This window comes from Onychostruthus taczanowskii, unplaced genomic scaffold (assembly GCF_017590055.1).
Source record: "Onychostruthus taczanowskii isolate IOZ18803 unplaced genomic scaffold, ASM1759005v1 scaffold84, whole genome shotgun sequence".
NCBI classification, from domain to species: Eukaryota; Metazoa; Chordata; class Aves; order Passeriformes; family Passeridae; genus Onychostruthus; species Onychostruthus taczanowskii.
In genome coordinates this window covers 3,106,765-3,123,581 of record NW_024506332.1, presented here as the reverse complement: position 1 = coordinate 3,123,581, position 16,817 = coordinate 3,106,765, and the positions used below count along the sequence as shown (strand labels likewise).

Sequence of the window (16,817 nt, the reverse complement as noted above, 5' to 3'; positions counted from 1 at the left end):
GGGGGCTCCCTGGGAGTGTCCCCTGAGTGTCCCCACCTCGGGGGCTTGTCCCCTGAGTGTCCCCTGAGTGTCCCCTGAGTGTCCCCGCCTCGGGGGTTCCCTGGGAATGTCCCCTGAGAGTGTCCCCGCCTCGGGGAGTGTCCCCTGGGAGTGTCCCCTGAGTGTCCCCGCCTCGGGGGCTCCCTGGGAGTGTCCCCTGAGAGTGTCCCCCCGCTGTCCCCAGGAGGCGGAGGCGCTGGAGCACGTACTGGGCTACACGGTGGCCAACGACGTGAGCGCCCGGGACTGGCAGATGCGGCGCAACGGGCGGCAGTGGCTGCTGGGGAAAACCTTCGACACCTTCTGTCCCCTGGGGCCGGCCATTGTCACCAGGGAGGCGGTGCCAGGTGGGGCAGGGATGCCACCCTGACCCTTTCTCAGCTGGCACCGCTGCCATCACAGCCCCGCTCTCCCTGTTCCCCCATGGTTTTCCCCTCGCTGGGGTCACGGTGGCACTGTCCCCACGTCCCCCGTGTCCCCTGTGTCACCTCCTGCAGATGTCCACAAGCTGTGGATCCGCTGCAGCGTCAACGGGCAGCTCATGCAGGACAGCAACACCCAGCACCTCATCTTCGGGGTGCCCGCCCTCGTCGCCTGGGTGTCCCGGTAGGAACGGGGGCCTGGGGACCCCCAAAGCCCTGGGGGCCGTGGTTGACACCTCCTGTGCCCCCCCAGGTTCGTGACACTGGTCCCTGGGGACATCCTGCTGACAGGGACCCCTGCGGGAGTGGGGGTCTTTCGGAAACCGCCCGTTTTCCTCAAGGTGAGGGGAAATGGGGGGATCGGGGGGGACACGGTGGAGCCCCGTGGGGACAGGTGCCACCGTGTCCCCCCTTGCAGCGTGGTGACGAGGTGCAGTGTGAGATTGAGGAGCTGGGAACCATCTGCAACAGGGTCGTGTGATGGTGGAGAAGCGCCCCAGGTCCCACCACCGCCCAGGTCAATAAATCCAGGAGCCATTGGGTCACTGTGCCCCTTTTATGGGTCTGGGGGCTACAGCTGGGTGAACTGGTGGATGAAGGCTGCCAGCTTCTCCCGGTTGGAAGCAGACTGGAAAGGCTGGGAGAGCTGCAGGGCTGGTCCCGTGGGGGTCTGCATCTCCTCCAGCACCTGGGGGGGCACAGGGAGGTCACGAGGGGAGGGAGAGGGGCAGCGAAGTGTTGGGGGGCTGGGGGAGCTGTGCTTACCCCCATGTCCTTGAAACTCTGCAGGGAGCTCAGGGCCAGGCTCCTGTCAGGGTACCCTGTGGGCAGAGAGATCCCCAAGAACCCCCAAATGACACCTCTCAGGAACCCTCAGCCTGGCTTGGGGGTCACTAAAACAAGACCCCCCCCCTTATTTGACTCACCATCCTCATCCTCGGCCAGGAATTCCAGCAGTGCCTCCACGTAGTCTGCCTCTGCAGTGGGGAGGGGCGTCAGATCCCACCTGCCGGGGCTGCAGCCATGCCTCAGTGGCCCCAGGGAGTCCCAAGGGGTTCCCCACGTTGGGGGGTCTTACCGGGCTGGGGCCAGGGGGGTCTCTGCAGGAACTGCACCGCCCGGCCGTAGGTCTGCAGCACGGGGCTCAGGAGGCGGCAGAGGAAGAGCAGGAAGCCGGGGAAGCCCTGGGGCTCGCGGAGCTGGGGGGGTACACGGCCAGATTTAGGGGAGACCACCCTCCCCCAGCCCGGGGGGCAGTGGGGGGACCCCCCAGTACCTTGTAGCACTGCTTGGGGACGCCGTGCTCGCTGTCACTGTCGCTGTCATCGCTGAAGAAGCCCAAGGACTGTCCCCGCCAGAAGCGGCGGTGAGGAGCCACGTCACAGCCCCAGCGCTCGCCCTCTGCCTAGGGGACAGCAGGCTGTCACCTCACCTCGCAGCCACCCTGCCCCTGTGCCCCACGAGACGTCCTGGGGGGGTCACCCACCTCCTCCTCCTCCAGCAGCCCCCCAAGGATGAGCTTGTCCAGGATGTCCAGGCTGTGGCAGTCAGGAGGCTGGCAGGGCTGGGGACACAGCAGAGGGGTGACAGGCCAGCCCTGTGTCCCCACCTGGAGCCCCAGCAGGGCTGGGGAGGACAGGCCAGCCCCGTGTCCCCACCTGGAGCCCCAGCAGGGTGGGGGGCAGCAGCTGCAGCAGCTCCAGGATCTTGTGGAGCAGCTCGTCCCGGCTCAGCACGATCCTGGTGAGGCTGGAGGGCGGCCCCAGGATTGGCAGCACCTCCAGCAGCAGGGCACGGATGGCACAGGCTGATGGGACAGGGGTGTCACCTGCCCTAGAGTCACTGAAGCCCCCATCACCCCCAGTGTCCCTGACCTCTGGCATCCCCAATCCCCCCATCCCCATTCCCCAGTGTCAATAAGCCCCTGCATGCCCAGTGCCACCGAGCCCCAATATCACCAACCTCCCTGGCACCACCCATCCCTGCTGTCCCAAATCCCGCTGCCATCGACCCCCACGATACAAACACCACCCCTGGTGTTCTCCAGAATGCAGCCACCACCCCTTCCCGGTGTCCCCCATTCCCCCAGTCCCTCTGCTCCCTGGTGCCACCGCTGTCCCCCCGTCCCCACTCACCTCCCACGGCCTCCCCAGCCAGGTGGTGCCGGACCCCGCCCGCCAGCTGGCCCAGCCGTGCCCGGGCCGAGGCCTCGGGGGGCCCCAGAGCAGCCCTGGGGGGGCGCAGGGGGGGCTGCAGCAGCCGCAGGCTGTGCCCCACCAGCGCCCGCAGCTGCCCCGAGAAGCCCACGGCCCGGCCCCGCAGCAGCAGCTGCTCCAGCAGCTCCGAGAAATCCCACATCAGCCGGGGCAGCAGCACGGCCTGGGACACAGGGGATGCTGCTGGAATGCTGCTCTGAGGGGGGGGATTGCCACCGGGAATGCTGCTTGAGGGGAGGGGATTCTCACTGGGAATGCTGCTCTGAGGGGAGGGGATTCTCACTGGGAATGCTGCTCTGAGGGGAGGGGATTCCCACTGGAAATGCTGCTCTGAGGGAAGAGGGGGATTCCCACCGGGAATGCTGCTCTGAGGGGAGGGGATTCCCACTGGAAATGCTGCTCTGAGGGAAGAGGGGGATTCCCACCGGGAATGCTGCTCTGAGGGGAGGGGATTCCCACTGGAAATGCTGCTCTGAGGGAAGAGGGGGATTCCCACCGGGAATGCTGCTCTGAGGGGAGGGGATTCCCACTGGAAATGCTGCTCTGAGGGAAGAGGGGGATTCCCACCGGGAATGCTGCTCTGAGGGGAGGGGATTCCCACTGGAAATGCTGCTCTGAGGGAAGAGGGGGATTCCCACTGGGAATGCTGCTCTGAGGGGAGGGGATTCCCACTGGGAATGCTGCTTGAGGGAAGAGGGGATTCCCACTGGGAATGCTGCTCTGAGGGGACAGGGGATTCTCACTGGGAATGCTGCTCTGAGGGGACAGGGGATTCTCACTGGGAATGCTGCTCTGAGGGGACAGGGGATTCTCACTGGGAATGCTGCTCTGAGGGGACAGGGGATTCTCACTGGGAATGCTGCTCTGAGGGGACAGGGGATTCTCACTGGGAATGCTGCTCTGAGGGGAGGGGGATTTCCACTGGGAATGCTGCTCTGAGGGAAGAGGGGATTCCCATTCTGTTACTGGAATGCTGCCCCCAGGGAAAGAAGGGCGATTCCCACTGGGGAAAGGAGGGTGATTCCCACTGGGCACACTGCCTTAGGGGAGGGGGCAGTCCTGCTGGGAATGCTGTTCTGAAGCAGAGGGGGATTCCCACTGGGAATGCTGCTCCCAGGGAAGGGGATGGAAGCCTTCTCCCACCTCCTGGTGCCTGTGGAGCAGCAGCGCCGCGGTGATTCCCACGGCTGTGACGGCAGAGCAGGCTCTGGAATCTGCAGTGGGGGAGAGGCACTCGTTATCCAGGGGGGATTAACCTCCACCCCATTCCCGAGCAGGGAACACCATCCCAAGGGATGCAGGGACCCCCTTACCGCTCAGGGCGTGCAGCCCCAGCGCCGTCACCAAAATCTCCTCTTCACTCCCCGAACTGGGACGCGAAGCCTCCACGGTCCCCACGTCCAGAGGGCTGGGAAGGCAGGATGAGAGCGGTGAGGAGAGAGCCAGGAGCAGAGATCCAAGGGGAGCACTGCCCCCAGGGGGCTCAGCTCCTCACCTCCTGCCCAGGATGGTGGGAAGCAGCAGCTGCTCTGGACGATTCCCGGTGAGGACTGGCCCCACGAGGTTGTTGTCCACAAATTCCTGGGAATGAGGATGAAGGAGCCTGTGGGTGCTCGCAGCCCTCAGCACCAGGAGCTCACCCAATCCCAGGGCTGGGAGGAGCACAGATTTCCCCAGGATGGATTCCAGATCCTCCCAGGCAGCCCAAACCCCACCAACACCCAGGAAGAGCCTCCCAGTGCGGGATGGATGCAGGGATCTGCCGTACCCGTAAGGAGAAGGGCTGAGAGAAATCCACCTGGGCACAGCCACGGTGCTGGCAGCTCAGCAGGGCCTGGAATGCTGCCCAGAGACACGAGCCGACCCCGAGGGGCTGAGGGGGCTGCCAGGAACGGCATCGAGGGATTAACAGCACATTTGGGGGATGCCACTCCCCAGGGATGCTCCCAGAGATCTGGGCTATGCCTCTCCCTAGGGATCTTCCCAGTGCTTCCTAGAGGTTTTGGGGAACACTGATCCCCAAGGGACAGTGCCAGCGCTTTGCGGGGACCCCCTCTCACCGCTCCATCCCGCTCCACTCTGCCAGGAGCCACGTCGTAGGCGATTCCCACCGGGACCAGCAGGACGTCGGGCACGGTCCCGTCGCGCAGCGCCCGCAGCAGGCGGAGCAGCCAGCGCCGGGCGGGCTCCGCCAGCCGCAGGGCAGCCGAGGGCTCCTCCAGGAACAGCACCAGGGGCTGCCGGCTCCGCAGCACCTCCTGCACGTACTGGGGAGAGACTGGGAGTGCTGGGAGCTGCCAGCGCCGCCCCCGAGGCATTTACAGCCCAAGCTGCACCTACCGCGTCCAGCACAGCGCCAGCGAGCCCCTCATCCCGGTCACTCCGTGCCGGTGCCATTCCTGAAGGCAGGAAAATCCCTCCCAGGCGTTGGAGCAGGGATCTGGCGAGGGAAGGACAGCGTGGGCAACCCCTGCGTGGCCCAGGATGCCCGGGGAGCACCCCGGGGCGCTGCCTCACCGCAGGCGAGGGCTGGTCCCGGCGCTCACGGTCACCCGGGGCAGCCCGATGCCCTGGGACAGCAGGAGGAAGGACAGCAGGGGCCCGTCCACCGGGGACTGGTGGCTGCACAGGAACACCAGCGGCACCTCGGGCTGCAAGCAAGGGATGAAATGCAAGCTGGGGTGAATTGCCGGCGTTGCAGGGGCGGGGAGGGCCCGGCGGGGCTGCCTACCGTCCTGGCAGCTCGCAGCACCATCTCCAGCTGCCCCCGGTGCAGCTGCACGCCCAGGAACAGACGGGTCAGGAGCTTGGGGAGCAGCCAGTGGCACAGCCTGTGGGGAAACTGGGAATGAGGAACTCTGCCGTGGATGGGGCTTCCCCAAACCCTCCCTGCCTCAGTTTCCCCCAAATCCCTGCTCAAAATTCCTGCTTTTACCACATGTGAAAGGCTGTGTGTGATGAGACATCCTCCTTTCCATTGGCAGCCAGAGCTGCCATCGGGAATCCCGCATTCCCTCCATATTCCTGTCCCACTTTGGGATCCCCAAGTGCTCTTATTCCCAGGGAAACACCTTGCCCTTTAATGGCTCAAAAGTACTCTTTATGAGTGTCCCACTTTGGGATCCCCAAGTGCTCTTATTCCCAGGGAAACACCTTGCCCTTCAACTCAAAAGTACTCTTTATTCCCACTGGATCAGACAAGCAATGAAGCCCCAGATTCCCAGCTGTCAGCGCTGGGATGGGAAAAGGAAAAGGAAAAGTTTTCTGTGCTTCCCTCCCTCCTGCAAGGTTTGGATTTTCCCACTCCAGCTCGAACTGGGGGAATGGCCCCAGGACCTAGAGAGGGCAGCCAGCCAAAGGATCTGTGTGCAGCCAAAGGATCCCAAAATATCCCCCAAAAGGATCCCAGGAAACCACCCAACGGATCCACGTGCATCCCCCCAAAACCCCAGAATGCCCCAAAAAGGATCTGTGTCCATCCCCCGGAGAATCTCCCTGGAAGATCCGTGACCTCAGCAGCAGAGGGGAGAGCGGGGCCTGGATTTCCCTCAGGATCTGGCAGATCTCCTCCTTGCAGAGCTGCTGGGATCCCTCATCCCCTCCCGAGCCAGGCTCCCGGCCGGAGGCAGCATCCTGCACCCTGAGGGGGAGAGCAGGGCAGGGGGGAGCCCCCAGCACCCAGGTGTTGGGGTGCAGAGAGCTGGGTTCCAAAAGGATGGCCAGGACTGGGGGCCAGCCCCTCCCGGGACGACCCCAGCCGCTCCCACCCACCTCCTGCTGCTGCAGATCCGCGCCAGGAGCTCCCCGGCGCTCTCTGCTGGAATTTTCCACTCCCAGGCTGCCAGGAACCCACAGACCCTCCGCACCAGCCAGCCCCGGAACCTGGAGGGGACACACGGTGACATCCTGGCCGGGGGGGGGGCTTTCCCACCAGGATCAGAGCCCCCCCAGCCTGCCCCTCTGCCAGATTCAGGACATTGCTCCCTATTTCACAGCTGGAAATGTTGAGGCGCTGGTGAATTGATGCTTCAGGTTGCCCAGCAGGAAGGAAAGCTGGGATTCAAACCTGGGATTCTCAAATCACGGAAATTTCCCAATCTATCCCCAAATCTGCACTGAGGGCAGGGTGGGAGGGAGCTGTGGGACACCCCAGAGCATGCAGGAAGGGCTGGAGTGAGACAGGGGAACTGCAATCCCTGTGATCCCAATGGATTCTTCCAAGCGTTCCAAAGGTGAAACTGGGAACATTTGGAACTGAATGGAGAATAATGACCCGACTTGGGAAGGAGAAAAGCAAAAAATGAATAATCCAGGGATTGCTGTCTAAAGGGGAGTGAAGCTAAAGCAATCTGGCACCTCAAAAATGAAAATATCTGGAAATGGCTCTGTGGCAGCTCCTGCCCAGAGGAAAAGGGGGGATAACTACAATTTTGCCTTTCCTGGTATTTTTCCTTCTAGGAGGAAGTGGCTGTTTTCCCTTTTCCCTGTGAGCCAGAGAGAAGAACAACCCTCCACCTCCCCGTTCTTCCCACCAAGACCCCAAATAAAGGCACGACCCCAAATCCCCAATCCCATGAGCAGAGCGCAGCCCAAACCCTCGGAAGCAACACTTCCAGCCTCCCAAAATTGATTAACGGGCTTGGTTTGTGATAACGAGGAACCAGGGAGGATGGAGAGGGCTTCCCACAGGCATTTTGGTGAAATATTGGGGGAAAAAAGTGTTTGTGCAGGTGTTTTCTGAAGCACAGAGCTCCCCGCTCCTCACCGCGTGTCCGCCTCCGTCAGGCGGCTGGCGTCGCGGAACCCGAGAGCGGCCAGGTCCTCGGGGTAGAATCCATCCTGGCAGGAAAAAGGGAATAAACCCCTGCAGGTGCAGACCCCCCCCGGCACCCCAAAGTCTCCTACCCAGCTCCTGGGCGTGCAGGTCTGGCAGCAGCGCCCCGAAACCGGCCGGTGGTATTTGCCCAGGAAGGGGATGAACACTTCCAGCTTCGGGCCCGAGCGGCTGGTCCACGTTTGGATCTGAGCGGGGAAAGGAAAACGGGAAGGGGCGTCTGGGAATGCCAAATGTGGGTGGAAACGCCCCAAAACACGCTTGTGGCGTGGGCAAGGAATAAAGGAATTTTAGCTGGGACAAGCTGGTGGCACTTTTTGGTGACAGCGTGGAGCTGGAGCAGCCTGGACGCAGGGGAATTAACCTGGCTCTGGGGGATCAGCACCCTGGCACTGGGTTTTCCCTCCCTCAGAGACAGAGATCCAGTGGGATTAACCCAGATCCAGTGGGATCAGCTGAGAAATATGGGCCTGGGGGGGGGGCTCAGTGGGATCTGGGGAAACCCCAGACCCCTCATCAGCCCTTTCCATCCTCACATCCAGAGTCAGAGGGTACCCTGGAACTTGGGATTACAATTCCTTGGTCCCTAAATCGGGATCCCCCTTCCCTTTCTGAGGGGTGGGGCTGACAAATTTCATTTCCTAAATAAAGAAGGGAAAAAAAAAAAAAAAAGCAAATTTGGTTTAAAATGTAGCTGGTGAGAAGAAAAGAAGGGGAAAATGAGGAGACCCCGGTATGATTTTGGAGGGGATTCACGAGGGGCAGGCTGGTGGCACAGAGGGTCCCTGTGGTGTCACATACCCTGGGGGGTGTCATGGCTGGGGGGACACCCCCAAACTGGGGAGAAGAAGAGGCACTGGTGCTCGAGGGTCCTTGGAAAAATCCTGCAGACAGAAACAAATTCCTATGGAATTGGGGGTGGTTGAGGGGGTTACACATCCCACACTGACCCCTCACATCTCACATCCCCTACAGAATCTGAGGGGTTACTCACCCCACATCCCCTAGAGAATTCGAAGGGTTACACACCCCATATCCCATACAGGATTTGGGGGCTTACACACCCCACAGTGACCCCTCACACCCCACATCCCCTACAGGAATTTGGGGGGGTTACTCACCCCACAGTGCCCCTCACACCCCACATCCCCTGCAGGATTTGAGGGGTTACTCACCCCACATTGACCCCTCACACCCCACATGCCCTACAGGGAATTTAGGGGGGTTACACACCCCACAGTGCCCCCTCACACCCCACATGCCCCACAGGAATTTGGGGGGGGTACTCACCCCACACTGACCCCTCACTCCCCACATGCCCTACAGGGAATTTAGGGGGGTTACACACCCCACAGTGCCCCCTCACACCCCACATCCCCTGCAGGATTTGAGCACTTGCCCCTGCACACCCTCAGGGCCCGCCAGGCCCAGGTGTGGGGCAGCACCCCCACACAGCCCCACAGGATCCCCCCGGCCCGGCCCCACGCCACGCTCGGCCCGGGGGGCTCGGCCCGGGGGGTTCGGCCCGGGGGGTTCGGCCCGGGGGATGAGGGCCTCTCCACCCTCCCAGGCCCCACCAGGACCCCCGGCCCGGGACAGCCCCCGGCCCCTCCACGGCCCCACCGGGGGGTCCCGGTCACCTCTGGGCTCCCCAGCCCCGCCGTGCGTCACCGGCCTGTCCCTGTCCCTGTCCCTGTCCCCGTCCCCCCAGGGCCAGCAGCCCCCCAGGCCGGTCGCCACCAGCCCAGGGCCAGCAGCCGCGGTGTCGCCGTCCCCAGCTGTCCCAGTCCCACGCCTCCGAAGCCCCGGGGCTGCAGCGGCCTGGAAAGGCCGAAAGGGCCCCGGTTCACCTGCGGAGGGGCGGGGGCCTCGCACCTCCGGGACCACCCCTGGAAAAGGGGGGAAAACAAAGAGAAAGGAGCGGGGAAAGGAGAAGAGGCAAAAGGCAAATAAACAAACAAACAAACTAGGAAAAGGGTGGTGGAGCCTCTTTCCCTTCTTGTCTCTTTTTTTTTTCTTCCTCCTTTTCTCCTTGTCCTTTCTATTTTGTTCTTGGTTTTTTTCCCCCCACCTCTTTTTTCTTGTCCCTTTGCTTTTATTCTCCTTTTATACCATCCTTTCTTTTCCCCTTTTCTCTCATCTTTTCTATCCCCCCCTTATTCCAGATACCACTCCCAAATGTGTTCCCACAGGTGCAAGACTGCCCCGATGCCCCCCTGCCCCCATCTTTGTTCCCCCAAAACACCTAAAAAGAATTCCCCCTTCAATTTCCACAATAAGTCAAGATCAGGACAGCAAACGCCAACTCCAGGCTCCTTTTTCTCCATTTATTTATTTGTTTTTTTCCATCCAGGAGCATTCCCAGCCCCCAGGAATCATCGCCCTCTCAGTGGGGCTGGGGCCACAACGTTCCATTCTCCCCCAGCTCCCACTTCCCCAAACCCCTCATTTCTCTCCAGATTTGGCCTTTGGGGGCTGCTTTTCCCCATTTTTAGGGGCCTGGGGACATTCCCAAGCACTGGCCCTGAGCTCCCAGAGGGAATAACCCTTGCCCTCCCCCTTGGAGCTCTCAACCCTCATTTCTCTCCTCCACAGCTCCTTTTTCACCCCAAAGTGGACTCTGGGCACCCCCAGCTCGCTTTTCCTTCCCCCAGTGGCAAATCCAAAACTCTTTCCCACCAGACCCCTTGTCTCCCCCCTTTAATAACTTTTTTGGGTGCTGACAGCCCACAGTGACCCTGGGGGGTCTGACACAGCCCCCCAAAGTGGGGGGATACCCATTCCAGGCACTGCTGGGGCCGGGATGGGATCCAGGAACCCAGCACCACCTTCCAGCTCCACCTGGGGAGGGTCAGGACCCAGGTGGGACCCTGGATTTGGGGTGGGGAGAGTGACTATCCCAGCATCAGGATGGGTGGCTCACGGAATCCCCTGCTCTACCATCTCCTCCTTCTCTGCTTCCAGAAAGTTCCACCTGGAGAAGGCAAAATCCCAGCTCTGTGAGCTCTCCCAGCCCTTCCCAAGCCCCCTAACCAGGGGAACACCAGTGTGTCTCCCTCCAAGGGCTGATCCACCAGCACAATTCCCTGTGCAGCGTCCCACTCCGTGTCAGACCGATCAGGAATCTCCCTCCAGCTCCACGCCAGGGTCACAAATGCTGGTGAATTGGATCTGGGAGGAGGAAGGAGGGGAGGGAGGCCGAAGGCTGCGGCTCAGGTAGGCTTCCAGGGATTTCAGCAGCTGCCTCGGCTTCTTTTTGGTGGATAATTCCAGCTCTGGAAAGGTCAGAGGGGGAAAAGGTTGAGGGGAGCAGACCTGGATGGTGTCAAGGGTTCAATACATCTGGTGTCCTGACATTTTCCTTTGGGAAAGGGCAGGCCTGTGCTTTCCTTGGGAGGAGGGAGCACTGTGCCAGCCTGAGCACCCTAAAATTGGAGTGCAGGGAAGATGGGGTGAAGCTGGAGCCCAGCAGGGCCAGCAGGATCCTGATTTCTGAGGGATACACTACTCCCACTGACAGCAATCCTCCCTAGAGTAACCAGCCTGAGCACCCTAAAATTGGAGTGCAGGGAAGGTGGGGTGAAGCTGGAGCCCAGCAGGGCCAGCAGGATCCTGATTTCTGAGGGATACACTACTCCCACTGACAGCAATCCTCCCTAGAGTAACCAGCCTGAGCACCCTAAAATTGGAGTGCAGGGAAGGTGGGGTGAAGCTGGAGCCTAGCAGTGCCAGCAGGATCCTGATTTTTGAGGAATACACTACTCCCACTGACAGCAATCCTCCCTAGAGTAACCAGCCTGAGCACCCTAAAATTGGAGTGCAGGGAAGGTGGGGTGAAGCTGGAGCCTAGCAGTGCCAGCAGGATCCTGATTTTTGAGGAATACACTACTCCCACTGACAGCAATCCTCCCTAGAGTAACCAGCCTGAGCACCCTAAAATTGGAGTGCAGGGAAGGTGGGGTGAAGCTGGAGCCCAGCAGGGCCAGCTGGATCCTGATACCTGAGGGATTGAGTCCCACTGACAGCATTCCACTCTGGAGTAGGTAATTCATGGACAGGGGCTAAGCTACGGCTCCCTGCCTGTGGAGCAGGGAGTGTCACCCACCTCCAGCATCCCCCTGGGGGTGGAAAATAGGAGGCAAAACACCCCTGGGATAGGGAAAAACTGTCAAAACCTCAGTGTGGGGATTAAACTGGGAATGTCTGGACTTCCTGAGCCTTACAGCCCGTGTCACTGGGCTGGGGAGGGAGAAGCTGGGAAGACAGACCCTTGAGGAAGAAGGCAGCGTTGGCCACGGTGCCGTGCTGCTGCTCCCAGAGGCGGGAGAGGCGCAGGAAGGCGGCGGCGTAGAGGTCGTTGAGCACCGCGATCACCTGCTGCCGCCGGTTGCACTCCCTGCACAGGGGAGTACAGGGATCACTGACCACTCCAAGGATTACAAAAGCCTTTAAAAAATGTGGTTTGGGCCCTGTTTGTCTAGCTAAGCTAGTAATAGGTTGCAAGTTCCCATGTGGGATAATGTTGGGAGTGAAGAGTCCATTAAGATGGACGCCTGTTCCTGGAGAGAAATAGAAATCTGCACTTCCATGAACAATAGGTCTGTCCTATGAGAATCCACTAAGGAAATATGGAAACACTTGGAGAAATTCTTACACACAGAGGCACTTTTAAACCAATGAATTGATTAGCAAGAAAACCACCAGCCAATTGGAGTTACAGGTGAGGTCTGTGAAAACTCCATAAAACGAGTTATGTGAATAAAGGACTGGCTTTTCTGCATGAAGAAACTGAGTCCCAACTGATTATTTTTACAACAGGAGAGGGCTCAGCCATCTGCTGGGCAGGGGAACAACCTGGGATGCAGCCTGAGACCCCAAAACCAGCCCTGCTCACCGGGAGAGCCGCTCCTCCTGCAGCGCCTGGATGACGATCCGGGTGATGTTCACAGACATGATGCAGAAGGGAAAATTCTGGAAAACAACCACAATTCCAGCATTAAGGAAGCTCAGCTGGAAAACCCTCCTCCCCTCTGGCATCTCTGGCCCTTTGACACTACATCCATGCATGCACAAATCCATGGGATCCATGCACTGGGATAACAGCCCTACAGAGCCAGGCTTGGATGGATGCTGAGGCCTGAGCCTATCTTGTACCCAGGCTTAAACCCGGACTAAAATGGCTCTACTCACTCCCATTTTCCTGCTGCCCAACTGTCCAGCCTCTTTATCCCACTCCAAGCCAGTATCAAATCCCTAAAATCCCATTCCCAGCATAAATACAGCACTTGGAGCTCTGCTCCAGCCTGGATCGGGGTGGTTCAGCATCCCAAAAAAACTCAGAAGAGAAGGTTTTTGTTCTTCCCTCTCCCAGAGCATGGAGAATTCCAAGGGAGACCCCCTGGCAGGGAGGAGGGGGAAGGTCATGCCTGGGTTTCATGCTGGGAGAGCTGGAAAATCTCCCGTGCCAGCGGCAGCGTCCGGGAATCCAGGACAAAGAACAGGATCTGCATCAGCCCCAGCATTCCCGTCCCACGCAGGTCAGTCCCGGGATCTGCACCTGGAAAAGTGAGCCTGGAGTCACCCCCTGCCTCCTTCCCACTTCCATGGGCTGTTATTCCCTGTACTCCCTGTCACTGCACTTCCAGAGTGCAACAATGCTGGGGATTCCATTTCCTGAGGGAAAGCTTTCAGGCCATTTCCCTGATGGGGCCATCACCTCGCTCACCTGGGCATTACCCAGCCCCTGCCCCACCCCTCCCACTCCCACACCTTTCCAGGAATTACCAGCTTTTTTAGGAATGCAGTACTGGGATGTGCCAGCCAACCAGTCCACATGTCGTACTGGGGCCAGTTTGGTTTAGTTCTTCTGTGGATAAAGGGACTGAGAGTCTCCCTGGGAATTTTGTAGGGATATGGAGAGGAGTGGGAGGATTGGGGTGATCAAACCTGGGATCAATTTTGGGGTCCAAGAAGGACATTGAGGTGCTGGAGCATGTCCAAGGGAGGCCAGTGGAGCTGGGTCTGGAGCACAGGGAGTGCCTGAGGGAGCGGGGATGGAACGGGGAGGTTCCAGGGGAGCTTTGAATGGATTTTGGGGATCTCCCCAGGCAGAGGGCTGCTCCCTGTCCTACCCTGGAAGCCCAGCTCCTCCCAGTGTTCCCCGTAGCGCGGGCAGCCCAGCCTGGAGCGCGTCAGCTGCCGGTAGATGGTCTGCAGGATGCGCATGTGCACCCGCTCCGAGTCATCCAGGGCACCTGCAGGGAGGGAGCCAGCACCCAGGGGCCTCAGGACACTCCTGGCATCTGGAAAACATCCCTCGCTGCCCCAGGAACACCTCCTGGCCCCCAAGAACGTTCCTTGGAACCTAAACTTCCCACCTTGTTAGCTAAAAATGCCCCTTGGCACTGTAAAACCCTCAGCAACCAAACCCATGGCACCCTAAAAGTCTCCCCCGTTTCTCAAACACATCCCTCAGCACCTAAAAGATGCCTCTTGGTCCTCAAAAAACCCCAAACTCACCCCTCAACGCCATAAAAAACCCAGAAAATGTCCCTCAGTGCCCAAAACCAAACCCACACCCTCCAAAAACGCCCTCACAGCACCTAAAAAACACAGCTTGGCACCTTAAAACCCCCTCGGTGCCCAGAGAAGGCTACTTGCCCCCAAACCCACAGGCCCAGGGTTTCCATGTGTGCCCCCCTCATGCCAAGGGAGCAGGTGACTCCCACCCCATGTGCCCCTGGACTGAGGGGCAGAAGGGCCGTGGAGCCGGAGCTCCCGCCTGGAGCTGTGCCCGTAGGAAGGGAGCAGGGATGAGATCCAGCAGGGCACGAAGGGCACCACTCACACTGCGCCATGGCCAGCGCCAGCTCCTGCTCCCCGCGGAGCTGCGGGCGGAGCCGGGGGGGCCCGCAGAGGCAGCGGAGCAGGGCGGCCAGGATCCCGCGGCGCCCCGGAGCCCGGACCTTCCCCTGCAGGAGAAACACCCCGAGCCGCTCAGGGAGCGCGGCCGGCGGCGGGGCAGGGGCTGGTGCCCCGCTCCCGGCAAGGAGCGGAGCCGGAGCCCGGCCGTACCCGGCTGGAGGAGAGCTCCGCGCTCTGGAAGTGCTGCAGCGCCTCACTGAAGGAAATCGGAGGGGGGGCCGCGCCTGCAGGGAGGCAGGGAGCGGGGTCAGACCCCCACGGAGCCCTGGCTGCACCCCCGAATGAGCCCCGGTTCCAGGAGAATGAAAAGGGGAAAAAGGAACTGCCCGCCCCGTCTCGCCCCTCCACCGCAAGTAACGCCCCCCGCTTTGCCCCCACCCGTCCTGAGGTTTCTTTCCCCCTTCCCAGCCCCCTGTTAGTCCCAGTACCTGACTGGATCTCCTCCAGAGCCTCCCACTCCTCCCGGGCCTGGCGCTGCTCCTCGCTGATCCCTGCCCAAGGGAAGGGGTACCGGAGTCACATCTGGGAGGCAGACACGGAGTGGGGGTTCCCCCAGCCCCCCTCAGTACACCCTGGGGCTGTGCTTCCTCTTTTCCGAGGAAAATCCCAACCAGAGCCACCACAAGGTTTGTCTTGGGTGAGTTTGGGGAATGATCTGGGATCAGACGGATTTGACTGGCACATCCCCCCCTGCTTGATCCCTGGGGGCTCGTGGGTGACTTTCCCACCGGGAAACGCCACGATTGATCCAAGAGAAGCAGGAAAAGCTCACCAGGGTCTGGGGGCTGCCCCACTCCGAGCATCAGCTCCTGCAGGACACCTCCCTGCCCCAGAGCTGGAATCTGAGGGGCACAGAGGGAACACAGTGTCACAGAGAGACCCCAAACACCAGCCCACCCCGAATCCTAAGCTCTTCCCCCCAGCAAACAGCCCCTGTGCCCCCGGGAAGGTGGCTCAGGCCCCTTCAGGGAGGGTCTGTACCCTCAGGACGATTTTATGTGGTTGTAACAGCAGATATGGAGCCATGAGGCCAAGAGAGGGGCTGGCACCCCTGAGGTGGGGGCCCCGCGGGTCTCGGCTAGGGGGGCTCCCAGACACGCCGGGAGAGGAACGAGGAACTTGCCGGGGGCACAACGCGCTGCCGGTGCTCCGGCCGCTCCTCGGGCCGCTGCTCCAGCCGCTGCTCCGGCCGCTCCGAGCCCCCGGCGCCGCTCATGGCCTGCGGGGCAGAAGGGGATCGGCCGATGGGAATGGGAGCGTTCTGGCGACCGACACCCCACAGCCACCCCAGCCCCACCGGAGCCCGTCCCATCCCCTCAGGAGCCCGTCCCAGACCCGCTCCATCCCCTCAGGAGCCCGTTCCAGCCCCTCAGGAGCCCGTCCCAGCCCCGTTCCAGCCCCTCAGGAGCCCGTCCCAGCCCTGACCCAGCCCCTCAGGAGCCCGTTCCAGCCCCTCAGGAGCCCGTCCCAGCCCCGTAGGAGCCCGTTCCAGCCCTGACCCATCCCCTCAGGAGCCCGATCCAGACCCGCTCCAGCCCCTCAGGAGCCCGTTCCAGACCCGCTCCAGCCCCTCAGGAGCCCGTCCCATCCCCTCAGGAGCCCGTCCCAGACCCTCAGGAGCCCGTCCCAGCCCCGTTCCAGCCCCTCAGGAGCCCGTTCCAGACCCGCTCCAGCCCCTCAGACCTCTCTGACCCCTCAGCCCGAAGCGGCCGCGCTGCACGCCGGGAGCTGTAGTCCGCACCTCGGCCCGCCAGCGCCGTCACGCGGGACTACAATTCCCGGGGCGCACCGCGCGACGCGGAAACGGAGGCGCACGGGGCGGAGGCGTGGCCCGGTGGGCGGGACGAAAGGGGGTGGGGCAGGGCGGGGCCCAAGCGCCGGAGCTGGAACGGGGGCGGGGCCCGCAACGGGACTCGGGGCTTCCGGGGTGGGCAGAGGGGCGACCGGTCCCGCCGACCGGTGCCAGTGCCAGCTCCCAGTATGCCAGTGCCACCACCGGTGTCGCCAGCTCCCAGTGCCAGCTCCCGGTGCCCAGTGTCAGCTCTCACTTCCCAGTCCCGGCTCCCGGTGCCCAGGACCAGCTCCCGGTGCTCAACGCCACTTCCCAGTGCACAGTCCCAACTCCCAGTCCCAACTCCCACTGCCCAGTCCCAGCTCCCAGTGCCCAGTGCCACTTCCCAGTCCCATTTCCCAGTGCCCAGTCGCAATTCCCGGTGCCCAGTCGCAGCTCCCAGTGCCCGGGACCAGCTCCCAGTGCCCGGGACCAGCTCCCAGTGCCCAATGCCACTTTCCAGTCCCAATTCCCAGTGCCCAGTCCCAGCTCCCGGTGCCCAGTTCCCCTTCCCAGCCCCAGGTCCCAGTACCCTGTCCCAGCTCCCGGTG

General features: G+C 61.6%; 3 protein-coding genes across 6 annotated transcripts in view; 1 reads left to right on the top strand and 2 right to left on the bottom strand.

Moving 5' to 3' along the window:
* Positions 1-1,003, top strand: part of LOC121346679 (fumarylacetoacetate hydrolase domain-containing protein 2-like) — a 3,060-nt gene extending 2,057 nt beyond the window's left edge. For both annotated transcript variants that reach the window (XM_041424693.1, XM_041424692.1), the window contains exons 5-8: positions 224-386; positions 537-645; positions 715-802; positions 880-1,003. In XM_041424693.1, coding sequence (XP_041280627.1) covers positions 224-386; positions 537-645; positions 715-802; positions 880-942 — 423 coding nt within the window. In that variant the 3' untranslated portion in view covers positions 943-1,003. The remainder of the gene's footprint in view (positions 1-223; positions 387-536; positions 646-714; positions 803-879) is intronic.
* An 11-nt stretch (positions 1,004-1,014) lies between these two features.
* On the bottom strand, positions 1,015-10,454 carry GPAT2 (glycerol-3-phosphate acyltransferase 2, mitochondrial). Its single transcript, XM_041424746.1, has 23 exons — positions 10,435-10,454; positions 8,860-9,074; positions 8,313-8,395; positions 7,583-7,699; positions 7,443-7,516; positions 6,449-6,559; positions 6,189-6,317; positions 5,409-5,508; positions 5,195-5,328; positions 5,018-5,117; positions 4,738-4,944; positions 4,446-4,559; positions 4,173-4,258; positions 3,991-4,085; positions 3,821-3,891; positions 2,597-2,840; positions 2,120-2,268; positions 1,948-2,025; positions 1,738-1,866; positions 1,540-1,660; positions 1,388-1,438; positions 1,227-1,282; positions 1,015-1,149 (listed from the first exon to the last, which is right to left on the bottom strand). The coding sequence occupies exons 1-23, from the start codon at positions 10,452-10,454 to the stop codon at positions 1,033-1,035; spliced, it is 2,601 nt and encodes an 866-aa protein (XP_041280680.1). The 3' UTR covers positions 1,015-1,032.
* On the bottom strand, positions 9,824-16,749 carry ELMOD3 (ELMO domain containing 3). Of its 3 annotated transcripts, XM_041424684.1 has the most exons (12): positions 16,177-16,749; positions 15,559-15,654; positions 15,208-15,277; positions 14,864-14,926; positions 14,586-14,659; positions 14,359-14,482; positions 13,643-13,765; positions 13,458-13,550; positions 12,938-13,068; positions 12,406-12,482; positions 11,780-11,907; positions 9,824-10,786 (listed from the first exon to the last, which is right to left on the bottom strand). In XM_041424684.1, exons 2-12 carry the CDS (start codon positions 15,649-15,651, stop codon positions 10,629-10,631), a joined length of 1,134 nt encoding a protein of 377 aa, XP_041280618.1. In that variant the 5' UTR covers positions 15,652-15,654; positions 16,177-16,749; the 3' UTR covers positions 9,824-10,628. The 3 variants fall into 3 exon arrangements, with proteins under 3 accessions (XP_041280618.1, XP_041280619.1, XP_041280620.1); XM_041424685.1 differs by lacking the exons at positions 13,458-13,550; positions 16,177-16,749 and adding an exon at positions 16,119-16,161; XM_041424686.1 differs by lacking the exons at positions 13,458-13,550; positions 13,643-13,765; positions 16,177-16,749 and adding an exon at positions 16,119-16,161.
* Positions 16,750-16,817: the final 68 nt, after the last annotated feature.